The following is a 19,604-nucleotide window of genomic DNA, read 5'->3' on the forward strand; positions in this document are numbered from 1 at the left end:
TCCTTTGGGTATATACCCAGTAATGGGATTGCGGGGTCAAATGGTATTTCTAGTTCTAGATCCTTGAGGAATCGCCACACTGCCTTCCACAATGGTTGAACTAATTTACACTCCTACCAACAGTGTAAAAGCATTCCTATTTCTCCACATCTTCTCCAGCAAATGTTGTTTCCTGACTTTTTAATGACCATCATTCTAACTGGCGTGAGATAGTATCTCATTGTGGTTTTGATTCGTATTTCCCTAATGACCAGTGATGATGAGCTTTTTTTCATATGTTTGTTGGCTGCATAAATGTCTTATTTTGAGAAGTGTCTGTTCATATCCTTCAGCCACTTTTTGATGGGGTTGTTTGTTTTTTTCTTGTAAATTTGTTTAAGTTATTAGTAGATTCTGGATATTAGCCTTTTGTCAGATGGGTAGATTGCAAAAATTTTCTCCCATTCTGTAGGTTGTGTGTTCACTCTGATGTTAATTTCTTTTGCTGTGCAAAAGTTCTTTAGTTTAATTAGATCCCATTTGTCAGTTTTGGCTTTTGTTGCCATTGCTTTCGTGTTTTAGTCATGAAGTCTTTGCCCATGCCTATGTCCTAAATAGTATTGCCTAAGTTTTTGTCTAGGGTTTTTATGGTTTAAGGTCTTATGTTTAAGTCGTTTCCATATTGAGTTAATTTTTATATAAGGTGTAAAGAAGGGATCCAGTTTCAGCTTTCTGCATATGGCTAGCCAGTTTTCCCAACACCACTTATTAAATTGGGAATCCTTTCCACATTGCTTGTTTTTGTCAGGTTTGTCAAAGATCAGATGGTTGTAGATATGTGACATTATTTCTGAGGCCTCTGTTCTGTTCCATTGGTCTGTATATCTGTTTGGGTACTAGTACCATGCTGTTTTATTACTGTAGCCTTGTAGTATAGTTTGAAGTAGTGTGATGCCTCCAGCTTTGTTCCTTTTCATTAGGATTGTCTTGGCTATGTGGGCTCTTTTTTCGTTCCATATGAACTTTAAAGTAGTTTTTTCCAATTCTATGAAGAAAGTCAATGGTAGCTTGATGGGGATAGCATTGAATCTATAAATTACTTTGGGAAGTAATTTGGCATTTTCACAATATTGTTTCTTCCTATCCTTAAGCATGAAATGTTTTTCCATTTGTTTGTGTCCTCTCTTATTTCCTTGAACAGTGGTTTGTAGTTCTCCTTGAAGAGGTCTTTCACATCCCTTGTAAGTTGGATTCCTAGATATTTTATTCTCTTTGTAGCAATTGTGAATGGGAGTTCACTGATAATTTGGCTATTTGTCTGTTCTTGGTGTATAGGAATGCTTGTGCTTTTTGCACATTGATTTTGTATCCTGAGACTTTGTTGAAGTTATTTATCAGCTTAAGAAGATTTGGGGCTGAGATGATGGGGTTTTCTAAATATACAGTCATGTCATCTGCAAACAGAGACAATTTGACTTCCTCTTTTCATACTCAAATACCATTTGTTTATTTATCTTTCTTGATTGCCCTGGCCAGAACTTCTAATACTGTGTTGAAAAGGAGTGGTGAGAGAGGGCATCCCTGTGTTGTACCAGTTTTCAAGGGATTGTTTCCAGTTTTTGCCCTTTCAGTATGATATTGGCTGTGGGTTTGTCATGAAAAGCTCTTATTTTGAGATACGTTCCATCAATACGTAGTTTAAAGAGAATTTTTAGCATGAAGCGTTGTTGAATTTTGTCTAAGGCCTTTTCTTCATCTATTGAGATAATCATGTGGTTTTTGGTCATTGGTTGTTTGTGTGATGGATTACATTTATTGTTTTGCATCCCTGGGATGAAGCTGACTTGATCGTGATGGATCAGCTTTTTGATGTGCTGCAGGACTCAGTTTGCTGGTATTTTATTGAGGATTTTCGCATCCATGTTCATCAGGGATATTGGCCTGTTGTGTCTCTGCCAGGTTTTGGCATTAGGATGATACTGGCCTCATAAAATGATTTAGGGAGGATTCCCTCTTTTTCTATTGTTTGGAATAGTTTCAGAAGGAATGGTACCAGCTCCTCTTTGTACCTCTGGTGGAATTTGGCTGTGAATCCATCTGGTCCTGGACTTTTCTTAGTTGGTAGGCTATTAATTGCTGCCTCAATTTCAGAACTTGTTATTGGTCTATTCAGGGATTCAACTTCTTCCTGGTTTAGTCTTGGGAGAGTGTATGTGTCCAGGAAGTTATCAATTTCTTCTAGATTTCCTAGTTTCTTTGCGTAGAGGTGTTTACAGTATTCTCTGGTGGTAGTTTGTATTTCTGTGGGATCGGTGGTGATATCCCCTTTATCATTTTTTATGGCATCTATTTGATTCTTCTCTCTTTTCTTCTTTATTACTCTCGCTAGCTGACTATTTTGTTGATCTTTTCAAAAAACCAGATCCTGGATTCATTGATTTTTTGAAGAGTTTTTCGTGTCTCTGTGTCCTTCAGTTCTGCTCTGATCTTAGTAATTTCTTGCTTTCTGCTAGCTTTTGAATTTGTTTGCTGTTGCTTCTCTAGTTCTTTTAAATGTGATGTCAGAGTGTCGATTTTAGATCTTTCCTGCTTTATCTTGTGGGCATTTGGTGCTATAAATGTCCCTCTACACACTGCTTTAAATGTGTCCCAGAGATTCTGGTACGGTGTGTCTTTGTTCTCATTGGTTTCAAAGAACATCTTTATTTCTGCCTTCATTTCAATATTTACCCAGTAGTCATTCAGGAGCAGGTTGTTTACTTTCCATGTAGTTGTGCGGTTTTGAGTGAGTTTCTTAATCCTGAGTTCTAATTTGGTTGTACTGTGGTCTGAGAGACTGTTACATTTCTGTTCTTTTGCATTTGCTGAGGAGTGTTTTACTTCCAGCTATGTGGTCAATTTTAGAATAAGTGCGATGTGGTGCTGAGAAGAATGTATATTCTGTTGATGTGGGGTGGAGAGTTCTGTAGATGTCTATTAGGTCTGCTTGTTGCAGAGCTGAGTTCAGGTCCTGGATATCCTTGTTAACCTTCTGTCTCACTGATATGTCTACTATCGACAGTGGGGTGTTAAAGTCTCCCACTATTATTGTGTGGGAGTCTAAGTCTCTTTGTAGCTCTCTAATAACTTGTTTTATGAATCTGGGTGTTCCTGTATTGGGTGCATATATATTTAGGATGGTTAGCTCTTCTTGTTGCATTGACCCCTTTACCAGTATGTAATGCCCTTCTTTGTCTCTTTTGATCTTTGTTGGTTTAAAGTCTGTTTTATCAGAGACTAGGATTGCAACCCCTGCTTTTTTTTGCTTTCCATTTGCTTAGGAAATATTCCTCCATCCCTTTATTTTGAGCCTATGTGTGTCTTTCCATGTGAGATGGGTCTCCTGAATATAGCACACCAGTGAGTGTTGACTTTTTATCCAATTTGCCAGTCTGTGTCTTTCAGTTGGGGCAGTTAGCCATTTATATTTAAGGTTAATATTTTTATATGTGAATTTGATCCTGCCATTATGATGCCACGTGGTTATTTTGCCCTTTAGTTGATGTCGTTTCTTCATAGCGTCAGTGGTCTTTACAATTTCATATATTTTTGCAGTGGATGGTACCAGCTAATCCTTTCCATGTTTAGTGCTTCCTTCAGGAGCTCTTGTAAGGCAGGCCTGATGGTGGCAAAATCTCTCAGCATTTGCTTGTCTGTAAAGCATTTTATTTCTCCTTCGCTTATGAAGCTTAGTTTGGCTGGATATGAAATTCTGGGTTGAAAATTCTTTTCTTTAAGAATGTTGAATATTAGCCCCCACTCTCTTCTGGCCTGTAGGGTTTCTGCTGAGAGATCCGCTGTTTGTCTGATGGGCTTCCCATTGTGAGTAACCCGACCTTTCTTTCTGGCTGCCCTTAATATTTTTTCCTTTATTTCAACCTTGGTGAATCTGATGATTATGTGTCTTGTGGTTGCTCTTCTCAAGGTGTATCTTTGTGGTGTTCTCTGTGTTTCCTGAATTTGAATATTGGCCTGCCTTGCTAGATTGGGGAAGTTCTCCTGGCTAATATCCCAAAGAGTGTTTTCCAATTTGGTTCCGTTCTACCTGTCCCTTTCAGGTACACCAATCAAATGTATATTTGGTCTTTTCACATTGTCCCATATTTCTTGGAGGCTTTGTTCATTTCTCTTCACTCTTTTTTCTCTAATCTTGTCTTCTCGCTTTATTTCATTGAGTTGATCTTCAATCTCTGACATTCTTTCTTCCACTTGATGCTATTGATACTTGAGTATGCTTCACGACATTCTTGTGCTGTGTTTTTCAGCTCCATCAGGTCATTTATGTTCTTCTCTATACTGATTATTATAGTTAGCAATTCATCTAACCTTTTTTCAAGGTTCTTAGCTTCCTTGCATTGTGTTAGAACATGCTTCTTTAGCTCAGAGGAGTTTGTCATTACCCATCTTTTGAAGCCTACTTCTGTCAATTTGTCAAACTCATTCTCTGTCCAGTTTTGTTGCCTTGCTGGTGAGGAGTTCTGATCCTTTGCAGGAGAAGATGCATTCTGGTTTTTGGAATTTTCAGCCTTTTTGTGCTGTTTTCCCCCCTTCTTCATGGATTTATCTACCTTTGGTCTTTAAAGTCAGTGACCTTTGGCTGGAGTCTCTGAGTAGATGTCCTTTTTATTGCTGTTGATACTATTCCTTTCTGTTTGCTAGTTTTCCTTCTAACAGTGAGGCTCCTCTGCTGCAGGTCTGCTGGAGTTTACTGGAGGTCCACTCCAGACCCTGTTTGCCTGCGTGTCACTGGCAGGAGCTGCAGAACGGCCAAGATTGCTGCCTGTTCCTTCCTCTGGAAACTTCGTCCCAGGGGGGCACCTGCCAAATGCCAGCCAGAGCTCTCCCGTATGAGGTGTCTATTGGCCCCTACTGGGAGGTGTCTCCCAGTCAAGATAACCGGGGGTCAGGGACCCACTTGAGGCAGTCTGTCCCTTATCGGAGCTCAAACACTGTGCTGGGAGATCTGCTGCTCTCTTCAGAGCTGCCAGGCAGGGACGTTTAAGTTTGCTGAAGCTGCACCCCCGACTGCCCCTTCCTCCAGGTGCTCTGTCCCAGGGAGTTGGGGGTTTTATCTGTAAGTCCCTGACTGGGGCTGCTGCCTTTTTTTCAAAGATGCCCTGCCCAGAGAGGAGGGAATCTGGAGAGGCAGTCTGGCAGCAGTGGCCTTGCTGAGCTGTGGTGAGCTCCGCCCAGTTCCAACTTCCCAACTGCTTTGTTTACACCATGAGGGTAAAACCACCTACTCAAGCCTCGGCAGTGGCGGACACCCCTCCTCTGACCAAGCTCAAGCATCCCAGGTTGAGCTCAGACTGCTGTGCTCGAAGTGAGAATTTCAAGCCAGTGGATCTTAGCTTGCTGGTCTCCATGGTTGTGGGACCCGCCAAGCCAGACCACTTGGTTCCTTTTCTAGGGAAACCCCTAGAAAGCCTCTCTAGGTTCCCAGCTGATCCTGGCTGAGCATGCTGCCTCTCTTCACTCTCTTTCCATGCCTTAGGTGTTTCCTGTCACTTTGCTGTTGAATTCTAGGGGAACCCCTTTCTAGGGGAGTGAACAGTTCTGTATCACTGGCATTCCAGGTGCCACTGGGGTATGAAAAAAAAACTGTGACTAGCTTGGTGTCTGCCCAAATGGCCACCCAGTTTTGTGCTGGAAACCCAGGGCCCTGGTGGCGTGGGCCCTGGAGTGAATCTCTGGTCTCCGGGTTGTGAAGATCATGGGAAAAGCTCAATATCTGGGCTGGAGTGCACAGTACAGTCCCTAATGGCTTCCTTTGGCTAGGAGAGGGAGTTCCCTGACCCCTTATGCTTCCCAGGTGAGGTGACAACCCACCCTGCTTTGGCTCACCCTCCTTGGGCTACACCCAGTGTCCAACCAGTCCTACTGAGATGTACTGGTTACCTCAGTTGGAAATGCAGAAATCACCCTTTTTCTGAGTAGATCTTGCTGGGAGCTGCAGACCAGAGCTGTTCCTATTCAGCCATCTTGCCAGCCACCTTGCTGTTTCTTCTTAGACCTCAGGGAGGGGTGTGAGACCCAGTAGAAGCTTTCCCTTTGGAGCAATGCTGTTATGCAGTCTCCAGGCAATTTCCTATGTTAGTCTCAGGGCCTGAGTGGGTCAAGGGGCTCGCCCATGGCTAGAATTATAGGAGTTTGTGTTGGGAACATGGACCACTAAGGGTCTCTCACCCTTTTCCTGCATTGGAAAGCCTCTCTAGGTTCCCAGCTGATCCTGGCTGAGCGTGCTGCCTCTCTTGACTCTCTTTCCATGCCTTAGGTGTTTCCTGTCACTTTGCTGTTGAATTCTAGCATTCTTGCTTAGGTGATCTATTCAAAGTGTGGTTATCTACTTGTTATTTTGGTTCTTTGTAGTGAAGGTGGGTACTATATGCCTCTCATCAGCCATTTTGAAGTCCCTCCCATTTAAGCCTTGCATTCAATTCAGCATCTATATGAAGCAATAGCAACTTAGTTTTCAATTCACTGACCTCTGACAAAATGGCAAAGGCATCTCACAAATCTCTTTGATTGTATCCACACACAATTTGGTTTAATGTTTAAAATTTGAATCAAAATAATATATGCATGTGAAAACAAACAAAATGGTACTGAAGAGTTTATAATAAAAGCAATGGTCTCTCATCCTAGGATTCCTCACCCACACTTTCACTGGGACAATCTCTTCTCTCTCTGGTTTTAGTTCTTCTGGCAGTTTGTTTTTACAGAACTTTAAATAATAAGCTTATTTTATTTTGTGCTTATTAAGTTTAGATAATATCCACTGACAGTCTGCTATGGGAAATGAAGATTTCTTTTCTTTTTTTTTTGAGATGGAGTCTCACTCTGTCGCCTAGGCTAGAGTGCAGTGGCGCAATCTCGGCTCACTGCAAGCTCCACCTCCCGGGTTCACGCCATTCTCCTGCCTCAGCCTCTCCGAGTAGCTGGGACTACAGGCACCCGCAACCACGCCCGGCTAATTTTTTTGTATTTTTAGTAGAGACGGGGTTTCACTGTGGCATCGATCTCCTGACCTCATGATCCGCCCGCCTCGGCCTCCCAAAGTGCTGGGATTACAAGCGTGAGCCACCGCGCCCGGCCCGGGAAATGAAGATTTCTAACTCATATACATTATCTGTTTTACTTATCCCCTTCACCCATGTTTGGTAGTTAAATTACTACTTTTAGATTTCCTTGTGGTTACTTTTATGACTTTAAATAGTATGTAATACCTCTACTTCTTGTTCTACTAACTTTTATCAGTGTCTCAGCTCATCTTTATGTAAGAGGATATTATCCCCCCTACCCTTCTGTCCACCTTTTCTTTCCCTTTCACCTTTTACTTTCTGGAAATACTTTCTATAAATACCATTTTACATGATCAGATTTGTCACCATTTATGTTCAGTTCCAGAACTTCAACAAAATCTTGCATGATCTGTTGGTAGGTTGGTTCCAGAATTTGAAAATGATTTAAAAAACTTTTGCTTTGTCATAACTATGCAAACCGTATTCACTGTCAGGCCATTATTTTCTTATTTGTACCATGTCCTTGATATCAAAGCCAAATCTCACACTTCATTAGCAGCGTAGGATCATCTCGCATTTTAGTTTGCTTCAACAAGTGACTTTCTAGCATAATTTTTTGTTTACCCACAAGGTTTTTCTTGGATAGCCTTCATCAGGACAATGTGTTTTTCTGCCATCTCAATCATACTATTTTTCAGAGGCCCCTTTTCCCTGAAGATCTACCTTGCAGAGCTGCTGTCCTTTTGCTTTACTCAGGACCTGGTAAATTGTAGGCCTATTGCATAGCTTTAATTCTGGGGCTTCTCTACCTTGTTAAATTGTCTTTTTCTAGAGTTATCAGATTTATGAAACAAAAGCACAGAATGCCCAGTTAACTTTTTAATTTCATATAAATAATAATTTTTAGTATAAGTATGTGAATTTATTGTTTCCTATATCCCAAGGCTGCCTTTCTGTTGACCCACCTGTTTTCGTGGAGAATATTCTCAATTACCTTCCTAAAAAAAGAAAGCATAAGCAGTAAACTTGCTGAGTTCCTATAAATGCCTTGTCTCTTCATCTTTTCTTTTCTCTTTTTATGTTTGATTGATGGTATAGCTATAGAAGTGTAGATTGAAAAACAATTCCTTTCAGAAATGTGAAGACATTGCTCCATTATTTTTGTTATCCAGAATGCCTAATGCCAGTAGAATTCACATACATCATGATAAGTTTTTTCCTTTTAGAAAGTACTTAAAATGATTTCTTTATTCTTAGTGTTCTGAAATCTCACAATTTGATAGAGGCCTTTTTAATTCTTTCTTTGAGTCCGTAGTAAGTCCTTTAATCCTGAAGAACTATGACTCTCATCAGCTCTGGACAATTTTCTTCTGTTATTTCTTTGAGATTTTTATCCCTTCCATTTTTTCAGTTGTCTTTCTGGAACTATTGGTCATAGCTGGATTAGTCTCAGTGCCTTTTCTTTTTTTCCTTCTATTTTTCATCTCTGACTTTTTGTTCTGTATTTTAGAATTTCTTAATTTTTTCCAGCTCTTCTTTTGATTTTTTTTATTTTGGCAATTGTATTTTAATCTTTATAAGCCCTTCTTGTTCTCCAATTATTCTTTTACAATAACATCACGTTTTTATTTTGTGAATAATCTGCTTAAATTTCTCTGAATATATTAGAGGTTTTAAAGTTCCCTCCTATGCCCTTAATTATTTTAATAATTTAATTTTTGTTTAGTTTTTCTCTTGTATGTTTTGATGCTACATAATTATCTATTACTAAAGAAAAAAGGACTGGGTGGTTTGGGTGGATTTGCTTTGCTGCTGTGTTAGTCGGTCATCTTACCAAGGAGGCCTCTGCACCATGTGGGGTGACAGGGCTGTGTTGACTGTCATATTCCTTTACAGCATGAATTGGTGGAAAGCTGGATGTCAGGCACTGGCTTTCAAAATGCCATAAAACAAGCTTGTGCAACCCACGGCTCATGGGCTCCATGTGGCCCAGCATGGCGTTCAGTGCAGCCCAACACAAAAATCATAAACTTTCTTAAAACATTATGAGTTTTTTTGCAATTTTAGTTTTAGCTCATCAGCTATTTTCTGGATGCTGGTATTCTAAGCATAGAGGTCTGGGAGGAACACAGCAGTTCTGATTTGCACTGAAAATCTGTAAAGAAACTTTCAATCAATCTCTCTGCTTTGGCTACATTTCTCACTCTCAACTGTCTAGCATGTTTCATGATTTCTAACAGGCAAATTCTGTCCCACCCTCCCTGTACCCCTGTATGTGCATTCATTGTTCAGCACACTTCAATATGCATCCCATATTCCAAATATTGCTGAACTCTCCTGTACAATTGTGATCAAATCACATCCTCCACATTCTTAGCTTGTGTGGTGAGGTTTATTCATTTATTGGTACTTTTATTATTGTATTCCGATGAGTCTCAGGAAAGAAGAGAGGTAGGCTGAAGTGCCTGATATATCACCTTGAACTAGTAGTTTGCTATTGTTTCTATTTTGTTTCTTGGTGGAAATATAATTTAAGTTAAATTATGTGTTACTTCCTCAATTACTTCCACAGAATTGCTCAGCTGCAACCACCACCATCTACTTTGCACCTAAAAAATCTGAGGTCTGGCTGGGTGTGGTGGCACACACCTGTAATCCCAGCACTTTGGGAGGCCGATGCAGGCAGATCACCTGAGGTCAGGAGTTCGAGACCAGCTTGGCCAACATGCCGAAACCACATCTCTAATAAAAGGACAAAAATTAGCTGGGCGTGGTGGTAGGTGCCTGTAGTCCCATCTACTCAGAAGGCTGAGGCAGGAGAATTGCTCGAACCCTGGAGGCAGAGGTTGCAGTGAGCCGAGATCACGCCACTGCACTCCAGCCTGGGCGACAAGAGTGAGAAACCGTCTAAAAAAAAAAAATGTGGCCCACTGAAATTTGAGAATATCAGTGACTGTGATAGAAGGACTATAGATTTGTGCTGAAATACTAAGGATGATTCTAAGACTTACTTGAAAAAACTTTGAGATAAATATTTTCAAAAACTTATTATGGAATTAGTCTCATTCATTCCAAAATATCTGATAAGTGTCTAGAGTGGGCCAAGTATGAGGTTAAGTTCTGGCAAGGTAGGATGTAAAGATGGTATAAACCTTACCCTTGAGAATAATATAATCTGGTGAATAACTTGAGTTTACATAGCAGCTTGCAGTTTATAAATCAATTTTACCTATGGTGAACTCTTGGCACTTATTGATTTACCATTCACAGTTTTAAGTACTCCCAAGGGACCCCAGTGATCCAATATATGTATAATTTATTCATTTGCTCAAGTACAAATTTGAATCACATGCACTGTGAGACTGTGTGGATGAGGTAGTTGCCTGGGTGGTGAAATAGCCAAGCTAACACTTGTAGATCTCAAAGTAGTAGCCTTGTACATATTGTGTATTAATTTATAAACAGCTTCTTCAGCCATTTGAATTTAGTGGAATACAAACATAGAATGGGTTTATTTTTCTCATATCATTGCCTTTAACAATGCTTCTTCAGATTTCCCTTCTCACTTTGATATTTCAGGCAGATTACGTAGATTTCAGACACTTTCTGTTGTTAAAAGTTCAATGTAGTCCAATTTAAGATTTCAGTTTCAATTTTTCCAATCCCCAAGCTCAGGTTTGACTCTGCCAAAGAACTTGGAGTGGGAGAGAGGGCCTGGCCTGCTATTACTTGTCTCCTCTCTTCCTTTCTGGTTCTAGCTTATTCATTATGCTGTGAGGGATGGAAAGAGAAGAAAAGGGGCGATGTGTGTTACTTTCCTAGCTACTGCTCCTTCTTACTAAGAAAAAAAACAACTGGAATATTTCTGTGGACTTACTTTGCTGTTGTTTTTGTCACTGTGGCTAGGACATAACTGACCAGCCATCAACACTCACTGGGGCAGGCATCCAAGGGCTGGCTCCCTCATGGGGTGCAGGTGGACATTTTCTGGGGGAGTCCTCACTGAATAGTTCTTTGATGTAAGTGATCAGCTTTGGTTTGCCCTCCTCCAAACCCTTTCAGTTCCATCCCTGGTGATTCACCTCCACAGTCTCTTAATGTCAGGTGAGGTACCACCAGGGAGTCTCAAGCCCATTTATTGACTCCATATCCTACTATGATGGGCTGTTTTACTGCTGCCCTCTTTCTGCCTCACTGACTTTTTTTTCAATTCTCTTGTGGTCTCTTTGGGTCTCATTTCTCCCTGCTCAAATGGGCATGGAAGGCTGACTAGCAGGTCTGCCACATAAGAGATGTTCAATTGAAAAATGAGATGTTGGTCTGCCCCTCTTACTGCACCTTCAGTCTCTATGAGAGATTCTCTTAGAACCCTCTGTAACTTGGAATTTGGAAGAAACAACTCGTCCTCTCCTCAGCAAGGATGGTAGGGAAAGTTCTATTAACTGCAATCACTGGTTGTATCCTGCCAACTCCACTGTCTCTGATCCACCTCCCTCCCCACAATATTGGCTTATGCAGACAGGTAGAAGTGATTAAAGGATCTAGCCCCAATTTCTTGTGGAAGACTTTCTTTATCCTTAGATTTGGATCCTACTTACTGATTTTGAGTTGGTAGGAAATGTATTGCTCAACAGCCCATTACATCTTGTGCTATGCATGTAGTCACATTAATTTACTGGGGAGTTGACAAAGAGTTAAGAAACATTCTTCCTGAATATTTAGGGCTGTGTTTCTTAAGATACGGTTTACAGAACACTCTATCTGAATCCACCAGGGAGCTTAGGGGAAAACATACTAATTCCTGGGCCCCATAACTAGACATTTGGACTCTTGAGGGTTGGGAAAATGTCGGGAATCAAAATTTCGAACAAACACTTCAGGTTTTACTTGCGTATGCTGAAGTTGGGCAACCACTTGTCTTAAGTCCACTACGCATTATCTTAGGCCCTCCCAACACCTCTGTGAAGTAGGTAGGAATAGTATTATCTTCATTTTACTGATGAGAAAATTGAGATTCAAAAGAGAACTGTGGCTTGCTAAATGGCAGAGTAATATACCACTCAAAACTAATGATAATGAATATCAACCTGCTAAATTACTCTGCCACTGGCTATAATTTTCAGCAGAGAGAAAGTATCACTTAATTCATTTATGTTTTTTCATATTACCAAAGTAATGTATATTTATTTTAGGAAATCCATAAAAGCATAAAAATTAACTAAGCAATATAATCCCAACATTCAGATGTAATAATTTGTTTCTTCATGTTATACTTGTTTTTATAAAATTAAAAGCAAATCATATGTTAATACTCTTTAGTAACCTGCTTCCTAAAATTGACATATTGTAAATTTCACCACTCATTAAATATGTTCTTTAGCATTATTTTCAATGGCAATGTAATGTTCTACCTTATGGGTATACAAATCTAACCAATCTCCTGTAGATGGATAGTTTGATTATTTCAACTTTTTACTATTAAAAAAAAGATACTTTAAAGGTTAGGTACGTAAGGGAGAGGGAGAATATATTTCAGCTGTCTATAGATAATGAAGCCAATTTTTAAAGGTTATTTATCAAAAGTGTTCAGAGTCTGAAATGATATGGAACATTTCCATGGTCACTAAAAAGATTATGTTTTCTTTCTTAACAGGAACAAGACCATTTTGTTTTACTTTAACCTGTTACGCTGTACCAGTCCCTCCGTGTTGCTAAACCTACAGTGCCCTACCACACAGGTAAGGCAAAAGGTGCCTCACTGGTAGTGTCAGCCATTCTGAACATTCTTGGATAAAAGAATTCAGAAATTCCATTTGAGTTCTCTGTGTGTGTAGCGGGGGCAGGGGGTTAATTATGGATTTCTAGAAGATGGAAGACATAAGTATGAGCTTATACTTGTTTATATACAATCAAAACTAAGCAGAAATTAATCATTTTAGAATCACTTAGGAAGCTTGATGATTGTCTTGTCCTACCACTTACTTTTATAAATAAATATTTGCAGCCCAGAGAAATGGAGTTTTTATCAAGATCAACATTGTATTAGGAAAAGTAAAGCTAGCTACTATAACTAACAAATCCAAGTTTTTCAGTGACTTCACACAATAACATTTATTTTTTGACCATATAACAGTAAAAGGCAGGTGTCTGTGGTCAGTAGGTACTCTCCTCTAGGCTCCTTCCATCTTAAGGATGGCTTAAGCACTTAAGGGTGGCTCTGCTATTCCTTAAATCCTCCCCATCATCTGCATCCAGCAATGAAAAGGACACAGTGAGGATGAATAAAACACTCCTGCTCTTAAAAGCCTTGGATAAGAAGTTTCACACATTGCATTTCCACTCATATGCCACAGACACAAACTGGTTATAAGTGGTCACATCCCTCAAAGACCTAAAGACAGAAATACCATTTGACCCAGCAATCCCATTATTGGGTATATACCCAAAGGAATGTAAATCATTCTACTAAAAAGATGCATGCATATGTATGTTCACTGCAGCACTATTCACAATAGCAAAGACACGGAATCAACCTAAATGCCCATCAATGATAGATTTGATAAAGAAAATGTGGTACATATACACCATGGAATACTATGCAGCCATAAAAAAAGAACAAGGTCACGTCCCTTGCAGAGATGTGGATGGAGCTGGAGGTCATTATCCTTAGAAAACTAAAACAGGAACAGAAAACCAAATGCCACATGTTTTCACTTATATGTGAGAGCTAAATGATGAGAACATATGGACACAAAGAGGGGAACAACAGACATGGGGGCCCATCAGAAGGTGAAGGGTGGGAGGAGAAAGAAGATCAGGAAAAATAACTAATGGATACTAAGCTTAATACCTGGGTAATGAAATAATCTGTTCAACAAAACTCCATGACACAAGTTTACCTATGTAACAAACCTGCACATATGCCTCTGAACTTAAAATAAAAGTTTTTAAAAAAGAAATTTAAATGTTTCTAATCTCACACAAAAAAATAAGTCACACCCAGATTCAAGGAGAAAGGAATTGAGCAATGTAGCTCTGAGCTGAGCTGCCTTTTCTATACCATGGAACAAATGGAACAAGAGACACAAACCTCAATGAATAGTTAAGTGTGTCTTCTATAGTCTATCTATCTCTCTGGCCTCCAGAACACCCTTCTTCTTCCCAAAGGAGAACCCAGAGTCCCATGTAGTGTTGTTTTTAACTCAAAGTCCAGAATCTATAGATGATGTATATATAGTTCTCTTTATCAAGTCTTGACACTACATGTACAATGGGTAACATGGACAGAAAAATTAGAATTACAAACTCTCATTTAGAAAAGGAGTGATAAATACACAGCAGTTTCTGGATTGTGGCAATGGAGAACAGTCTTTTATTTCACCTGGATTGCATTCTGTGAGAAGAATTCCCTGTCCATTGCTTCCTATAGCCCTTTGCTTGGCCACCTGGGAGGTGATTTTCTGTCCTTTAGCCTCCAGGCCACACCATTGCTGGGCACTGGAAAATATGCTGTCTTGAGGCCCATATTGCTTTGAAGCTCACTTCCAGTTGTGCAAGTTTCATATCACAAATATTATTTTAACAGTGAAAGGCTTTTTAAGGCTAGCTCATGATTTTTTCTAGCATTACACTTACCTCAGAAACTTAATAGACTTCTGACTTTTTTGCTTCTTCTTAGTTCCATGTGCCAGTAACTATACCCAAAGCTAGTCCCTGGGATTAGTTTGTAAATCTGCTTTATTTTTTTGCTTCCTCATCTCCCTCAAAGACCTTTGAAATCTTACTTCTGCTGAGACTAAAGCCCACTTGGGATGTTGGTATCTTAGTTCTGTGACCACTTCTACCCACTTCCCCAAGGGCAAACCCTTGACCTTTCCAGTATTAATAATTGCTACCCTTTGTAATCTCAATTTCTGGGATCATCTCGATTCCTCTGACATTGCAACTCCAATAATTCTTTTACCTTCCTGGGACCTGCAAACCACTGATCCTAACCCATCCAAAGTATCGCTCAGCTCCCTCATGTTTGCATCTCCCTCCTTACGTGACTTAGATTCCACAGTCTGTCAGTGAAATCACTCCCGTATACACATTCTCAATTCCATTGTCCCCTTTCACTTAGTTGTAAGTCCCTGGCAAAACCTGACTATAAAGATAGCTTTCAGCTTACTCCATGCCTGAATCCAGGCAGCTGTGTGTTCTTGGAGAAAAACATACAACAGTCATTTAAATTCAGGACCTAACTTCAAGTGGGCTGTTAATGCTGTCTGTCTCTCATCCATACTACAGACCCTTGTCCATTCTATAGCCCTACTACTATAGAATTTCACACCTTTTCTTCTCACTTGGAACTTCCAAGATCTCTTTCCCAATCTCCTTGCCAGCCTCTGACTTTGCTTCCTGTCTCACTGAGCAAGTACAAGCATTCAGAAGACAACTTTTAAAATCTCCCTCTCTGACATCCATTTGCCTACCTATCTTCGTCTATGTCATATACTCATCCTGCCTTCCCTCTAATTCCCCGTGGGTGAACTGCCTGTGCTTCTAAGACCAGCCCATCCGTTTGTGCATTAAATCTCATCCTCTTGCATAATTAAGCACATCACTTCGAAATGTTGTTTTTTTATTATCATTTTTTCCTTCTCTACTAAATTATCTCCATCAATATACAAAGCTATGGCTTGATCATTCATCCTTTCAAGTATTTCTGCAAATGTTACCGTCTTAGTGAGGCTTCCTTGACTACTTATTCAGAACTATAATCCCACCCAGCCATTCCTCTCTGTCTCTAGTATCCTTTCTATCCTATTTACTTACCATCTTATACCATCTTATTAATTACCACTTATTACCATCTTACAATAAACATTTTACTTATCTGTTATTTGGTTCCTATCTCGCCCTATTAGAGGACAAATTGCTTAAGGGCAAGGATTTTTATCTGTTTTGTTCACTACTGTTATTTCTTTCATCTTAAAAAATTTTCCCCTTGATCCCACATCCCTCTCCAGCTACTGGTCCATATCTCTGTGCCTCTTTTATTTTTTTTCAAAACTCCTCAAAAGAATAGTCCACATTTATCTATCTAAATCTTTTCCTCTCACTCTCATCCAAGCTTTTATCCCTACTTCAGTTTCCCCTAAACAATACCATCGACCTCAACATTATTAAGCTAATGGTTAGTATTAAATACACATTTACTTGATCTAACAACAGTATTTAATCAATCCCTCCTCCTTAAAATATCTTTTTCACCTGGCTTCCAGGGCACAACATTCTTCTATATTTCCTCCCAACTCTCTGGATACTACTCCCTATCCATTTCCTTTGATGAGTTATCTTAATCTTTCCAACATCTTTTAAACACTGCATTTCCCTCCCACAAGAAGCTTGGTCCTTTTCTAAGTCTGTATTTACTTTTTTGATGATCTCACCTAGTCCATTGGGTTTAACACCATCTACTTGCTGACCTCTCAAATTTACATCTCCAAATAAATCTGCTCTCTGAGCTCCAGACCTTTCTATCCAACCACCCGTGTGATATTTCTACATAAATATTTGGTTGGCATCTCAAATTTAACATGTCCACAACTGAATTCCTAATCTCTGACTTTATCCCTAAAATTGTTCCCCACCCCAACGTCTTCCCTGTCTCAATTAATGCCAGCTCCAAATACCTTGATTTCTACCTTATCCTTGATTTCCCTCTCTCTCATACCCATGTTTGAGCTCTCCTTAGGTCTCCCTCCACAATGTACCCTGAGCCAAACTATTTCTCACCACCTCTTCCCTAGTTCAAGGAGCCATCATCTCTTTTTTAGATTAGTTCAAGGATCTCCTGACTGGTCTTTCTGTTTCTGTCCTTGCCCCCTTACCCTTTGCAGTCTCTTTTCCACCCAGTAGCCAGTGTGGTCCTGTTAAATATAAGTCTGATTATGTCTCTTCTTTGCTTAAATGCCCCAATAGCTTCCCAAGTTACTTATATGAAAAGCCAAGGTCCTAACAATGACCTGTACGATCCTTCACTGTCTGGCCCACTCTCTGACCACATATCCTATTCTACTCCCTTTGCTCACTACATTTGGGTCATACTGGCCATTTGTTGTATTAATACTTGAAAGGATCCAGGAACTCTCCTGACTCAGAGACTTAGACTTTACTGTTCTCCCTACCTAGAGAATTCTTTCTCCAGATGACTGTGTGTCTTGATTGCTCATCCTGTCCAAGAATTTCTACAAATGTTACCTTCTTAGTGAGCCTGCTTTGACTACCTCTTTAAAATTAGAATCCCACCCAGCCACTCCTTTCTCTCTCTGTAGCCTCCTTTCCAGCCTTATTTATTTATCATCCTATACCATCTTATTTACTACTATTTATTACCATCTTATGACAAACATTTTACTTATTTATAATTTCTTATATATCTCCCACTACTGGAAGACAGATTGCTTGAGGGCAAGGATTTTTATTTGTTGTTCACTACTACATCTGTCCTCAGTGCCTGGAACAGGCTCAGAGTAGGGGATCAGTAAATATTTATTAAATGAATGAACAAATGACTGAATGAATGAGAGAATGAATATCTTCCTACTTCTAGTTAAGAATTTTTCCACTATACTCTACAAATCTATCATTCCTATGATAAAACAAAATATACTTGCATATTATGCTTTTTTCTTGTTTCATAAATGAGTTACTAGATCATCTTTTCTTCATAACAAAGGTAGTGTTTTAACCTTCAATGTAATTCACTCTCCCAGCCACCAAATTCCAATTTGTAATTGAGTGTTAAGCCTCTCTGAATTAAAGATAAAAATAGTAATACAGAACTTTATGCAAAGTGCCCTTTGTGGTGCACAGAGAATCAGAACTGAGTCAGAATTAGCTCATTATTAGCTGAGTCATTATTGGCTACTAATAATGCAGACTTGCATTTAGTCTTCCAGACAGTGGTGCATCTACTGATCTGAGCCATATTTGTATGCACTATGTTTTTGTTAACTGCTGGCATGGTCCAGACATGTGTCATGAGCACTTAAAGGACAGACTGTGATCAATTAGAGCATCCAACTTCAATGTGACCTTCATTTTGGCTAATTATATGTTGATTACTACTAATCAGCACCCTATTTGAAGTGAACAAATTGGTCTGATAGAGGGAGAAAGTAAAGTGCAGTTGTATTGTTTTTTAACAGCTCATTTGTGTCTAGAATGAGATTTGATGTGATTCTCCTTAATTCACGTTTTACTATTTTAATTACTTTCTTTTATGTGTTGCATACACAGCACTTTTCTATGTGTAGTATACACTGTTTGTGTGTGCTTTATAAATACAGAATCATCATGGTCTCAATTCAGAAGTACCTACCATCATTTAAAGCCTGTGAAAGCATTAGTTCTTTCAGTACTCACTTTTATAAATCCATTTAAGTGTATTCAATAGAAGTAGTTCAGTTGTCTTTCAAAGTTATATGAGTCAATTGTTGAAGTCTAAATGTCTGTCAAGTATATCCTAATATGTTAATGGTTTATTCAGCTTGGCTCCAATCAGAATGAACTTTTGACATTTGCATTGATAATCATCTTAACCTTCTAAAAGATGTGGGTGTGTTGCATGCTGTGAATGTCCCTAAATTGTTCTTCAGCTTTCTTAGAAAGATACCTATGAAGCCACTAATACTTTCTCTAAAGGTACATGAATATGCATATGTCATTGTGTGTGTGCATGCACATGTGTGGATGAGAGACCAAGAAAGAGGAAATACATGTGGAGGTATGGCTGTGGAGATGAGTTGTTTGCCCTGCCAAAATTTCTAGAGGGAATTGAACTGCTATTGCTTCAAGAAAATATTAACTGTGAGATTTGAGTCATATACATTTCGTTATTCTCCTGCTAATTTAGCTGTAGGGTCCACACCAAATGCCTTTGTGTACAGCAGGTACATAACCCAAAAGATGGAAAGGAGATGTCAGCTAAGCAGCAGTGTTTTTACCTAACCACCAATGGGTTGAGCTACAAGTTGGCCAATGAGAATAATTGCCAGAGTAGGGAGATGGAGCAAGTCAGGGCTGAGAAAGATTTCAGAAAGAGGAACTGAAGGTGATGGAAAGACTTGAAAGGGTTAGCTGCAGTTCACCTGGCTTCATCTGACTTTTGCTTTTTATTGTAAAAAAAAAGCAAAACCAATAGAGTGTATCTCCTATGATTCTGCCTTCCCTCTGTGGAGTTACTAATTGGATTTCAGTCACTCTATGGTGGCTTTGTGAACTAGCACGGTGGTCTGGCTTGGCACTGATAGGCCCCCAAAGTCTATTAATGTAAAATAATTGCAAAGATGACCTCTCTGCCTACATCTAGATGGTGTTGGTAAAAGACCATAATGATGGTTGATTGTGCCAAATAGCCTTGATTTGTTAGTTTCTTATGGTGCTAAAACCCCAGTTACATTTTGAGAATTGTGTTTGAGAATTCACTGGCACTAATAATTATTAGTGGCATAAGTGTTCAATATTCAGACAATTTTAAATCATCATTTTGTTAAGATTTAGGAAAGGAAGGAAGAT

At 39.4% G+C, this 19,604-nt stretch overlaps 1 protein-coding gene across 1 annotated transcript in view; it reads left to right on the top strand.

Annotated features, from left to right (window-relative positions):
* Nucleotides 1-19,604, top strand: part of SLC44A5 (solute carrier family 44 member 5) — a 136,231-nt gene that overhangs the window by 73,628 nt on the left and 42,999 nt on the right. The window contains exon 4 of the mRNA XM_030825178.1: nucleotides 12,694-12,778. Coding sequence (XP_030681038.1) covers nucleotides 12,694-12,778 — 85 coding nt within the window. The remainder of the gene's footprint in view (nucleotides 1-12,693; nucleotides 12,779-19,604) is intronic.

The sequence above is a fragment of the Nomascus leucogenys genome, chromosome 12 (assembly GCF_006542625.1).
Source record: "Nomascus leucogenys isolate Asia chromosome 12, Asia_NLE_v1, whole genome shotgun sequence".
Classification (NCBI taxonomy): Eukaryota; Metazoa; Chordata; class Mammalia; order Primates; family Hylobatidae; genus Nomascus; species Nomascus leucogenys.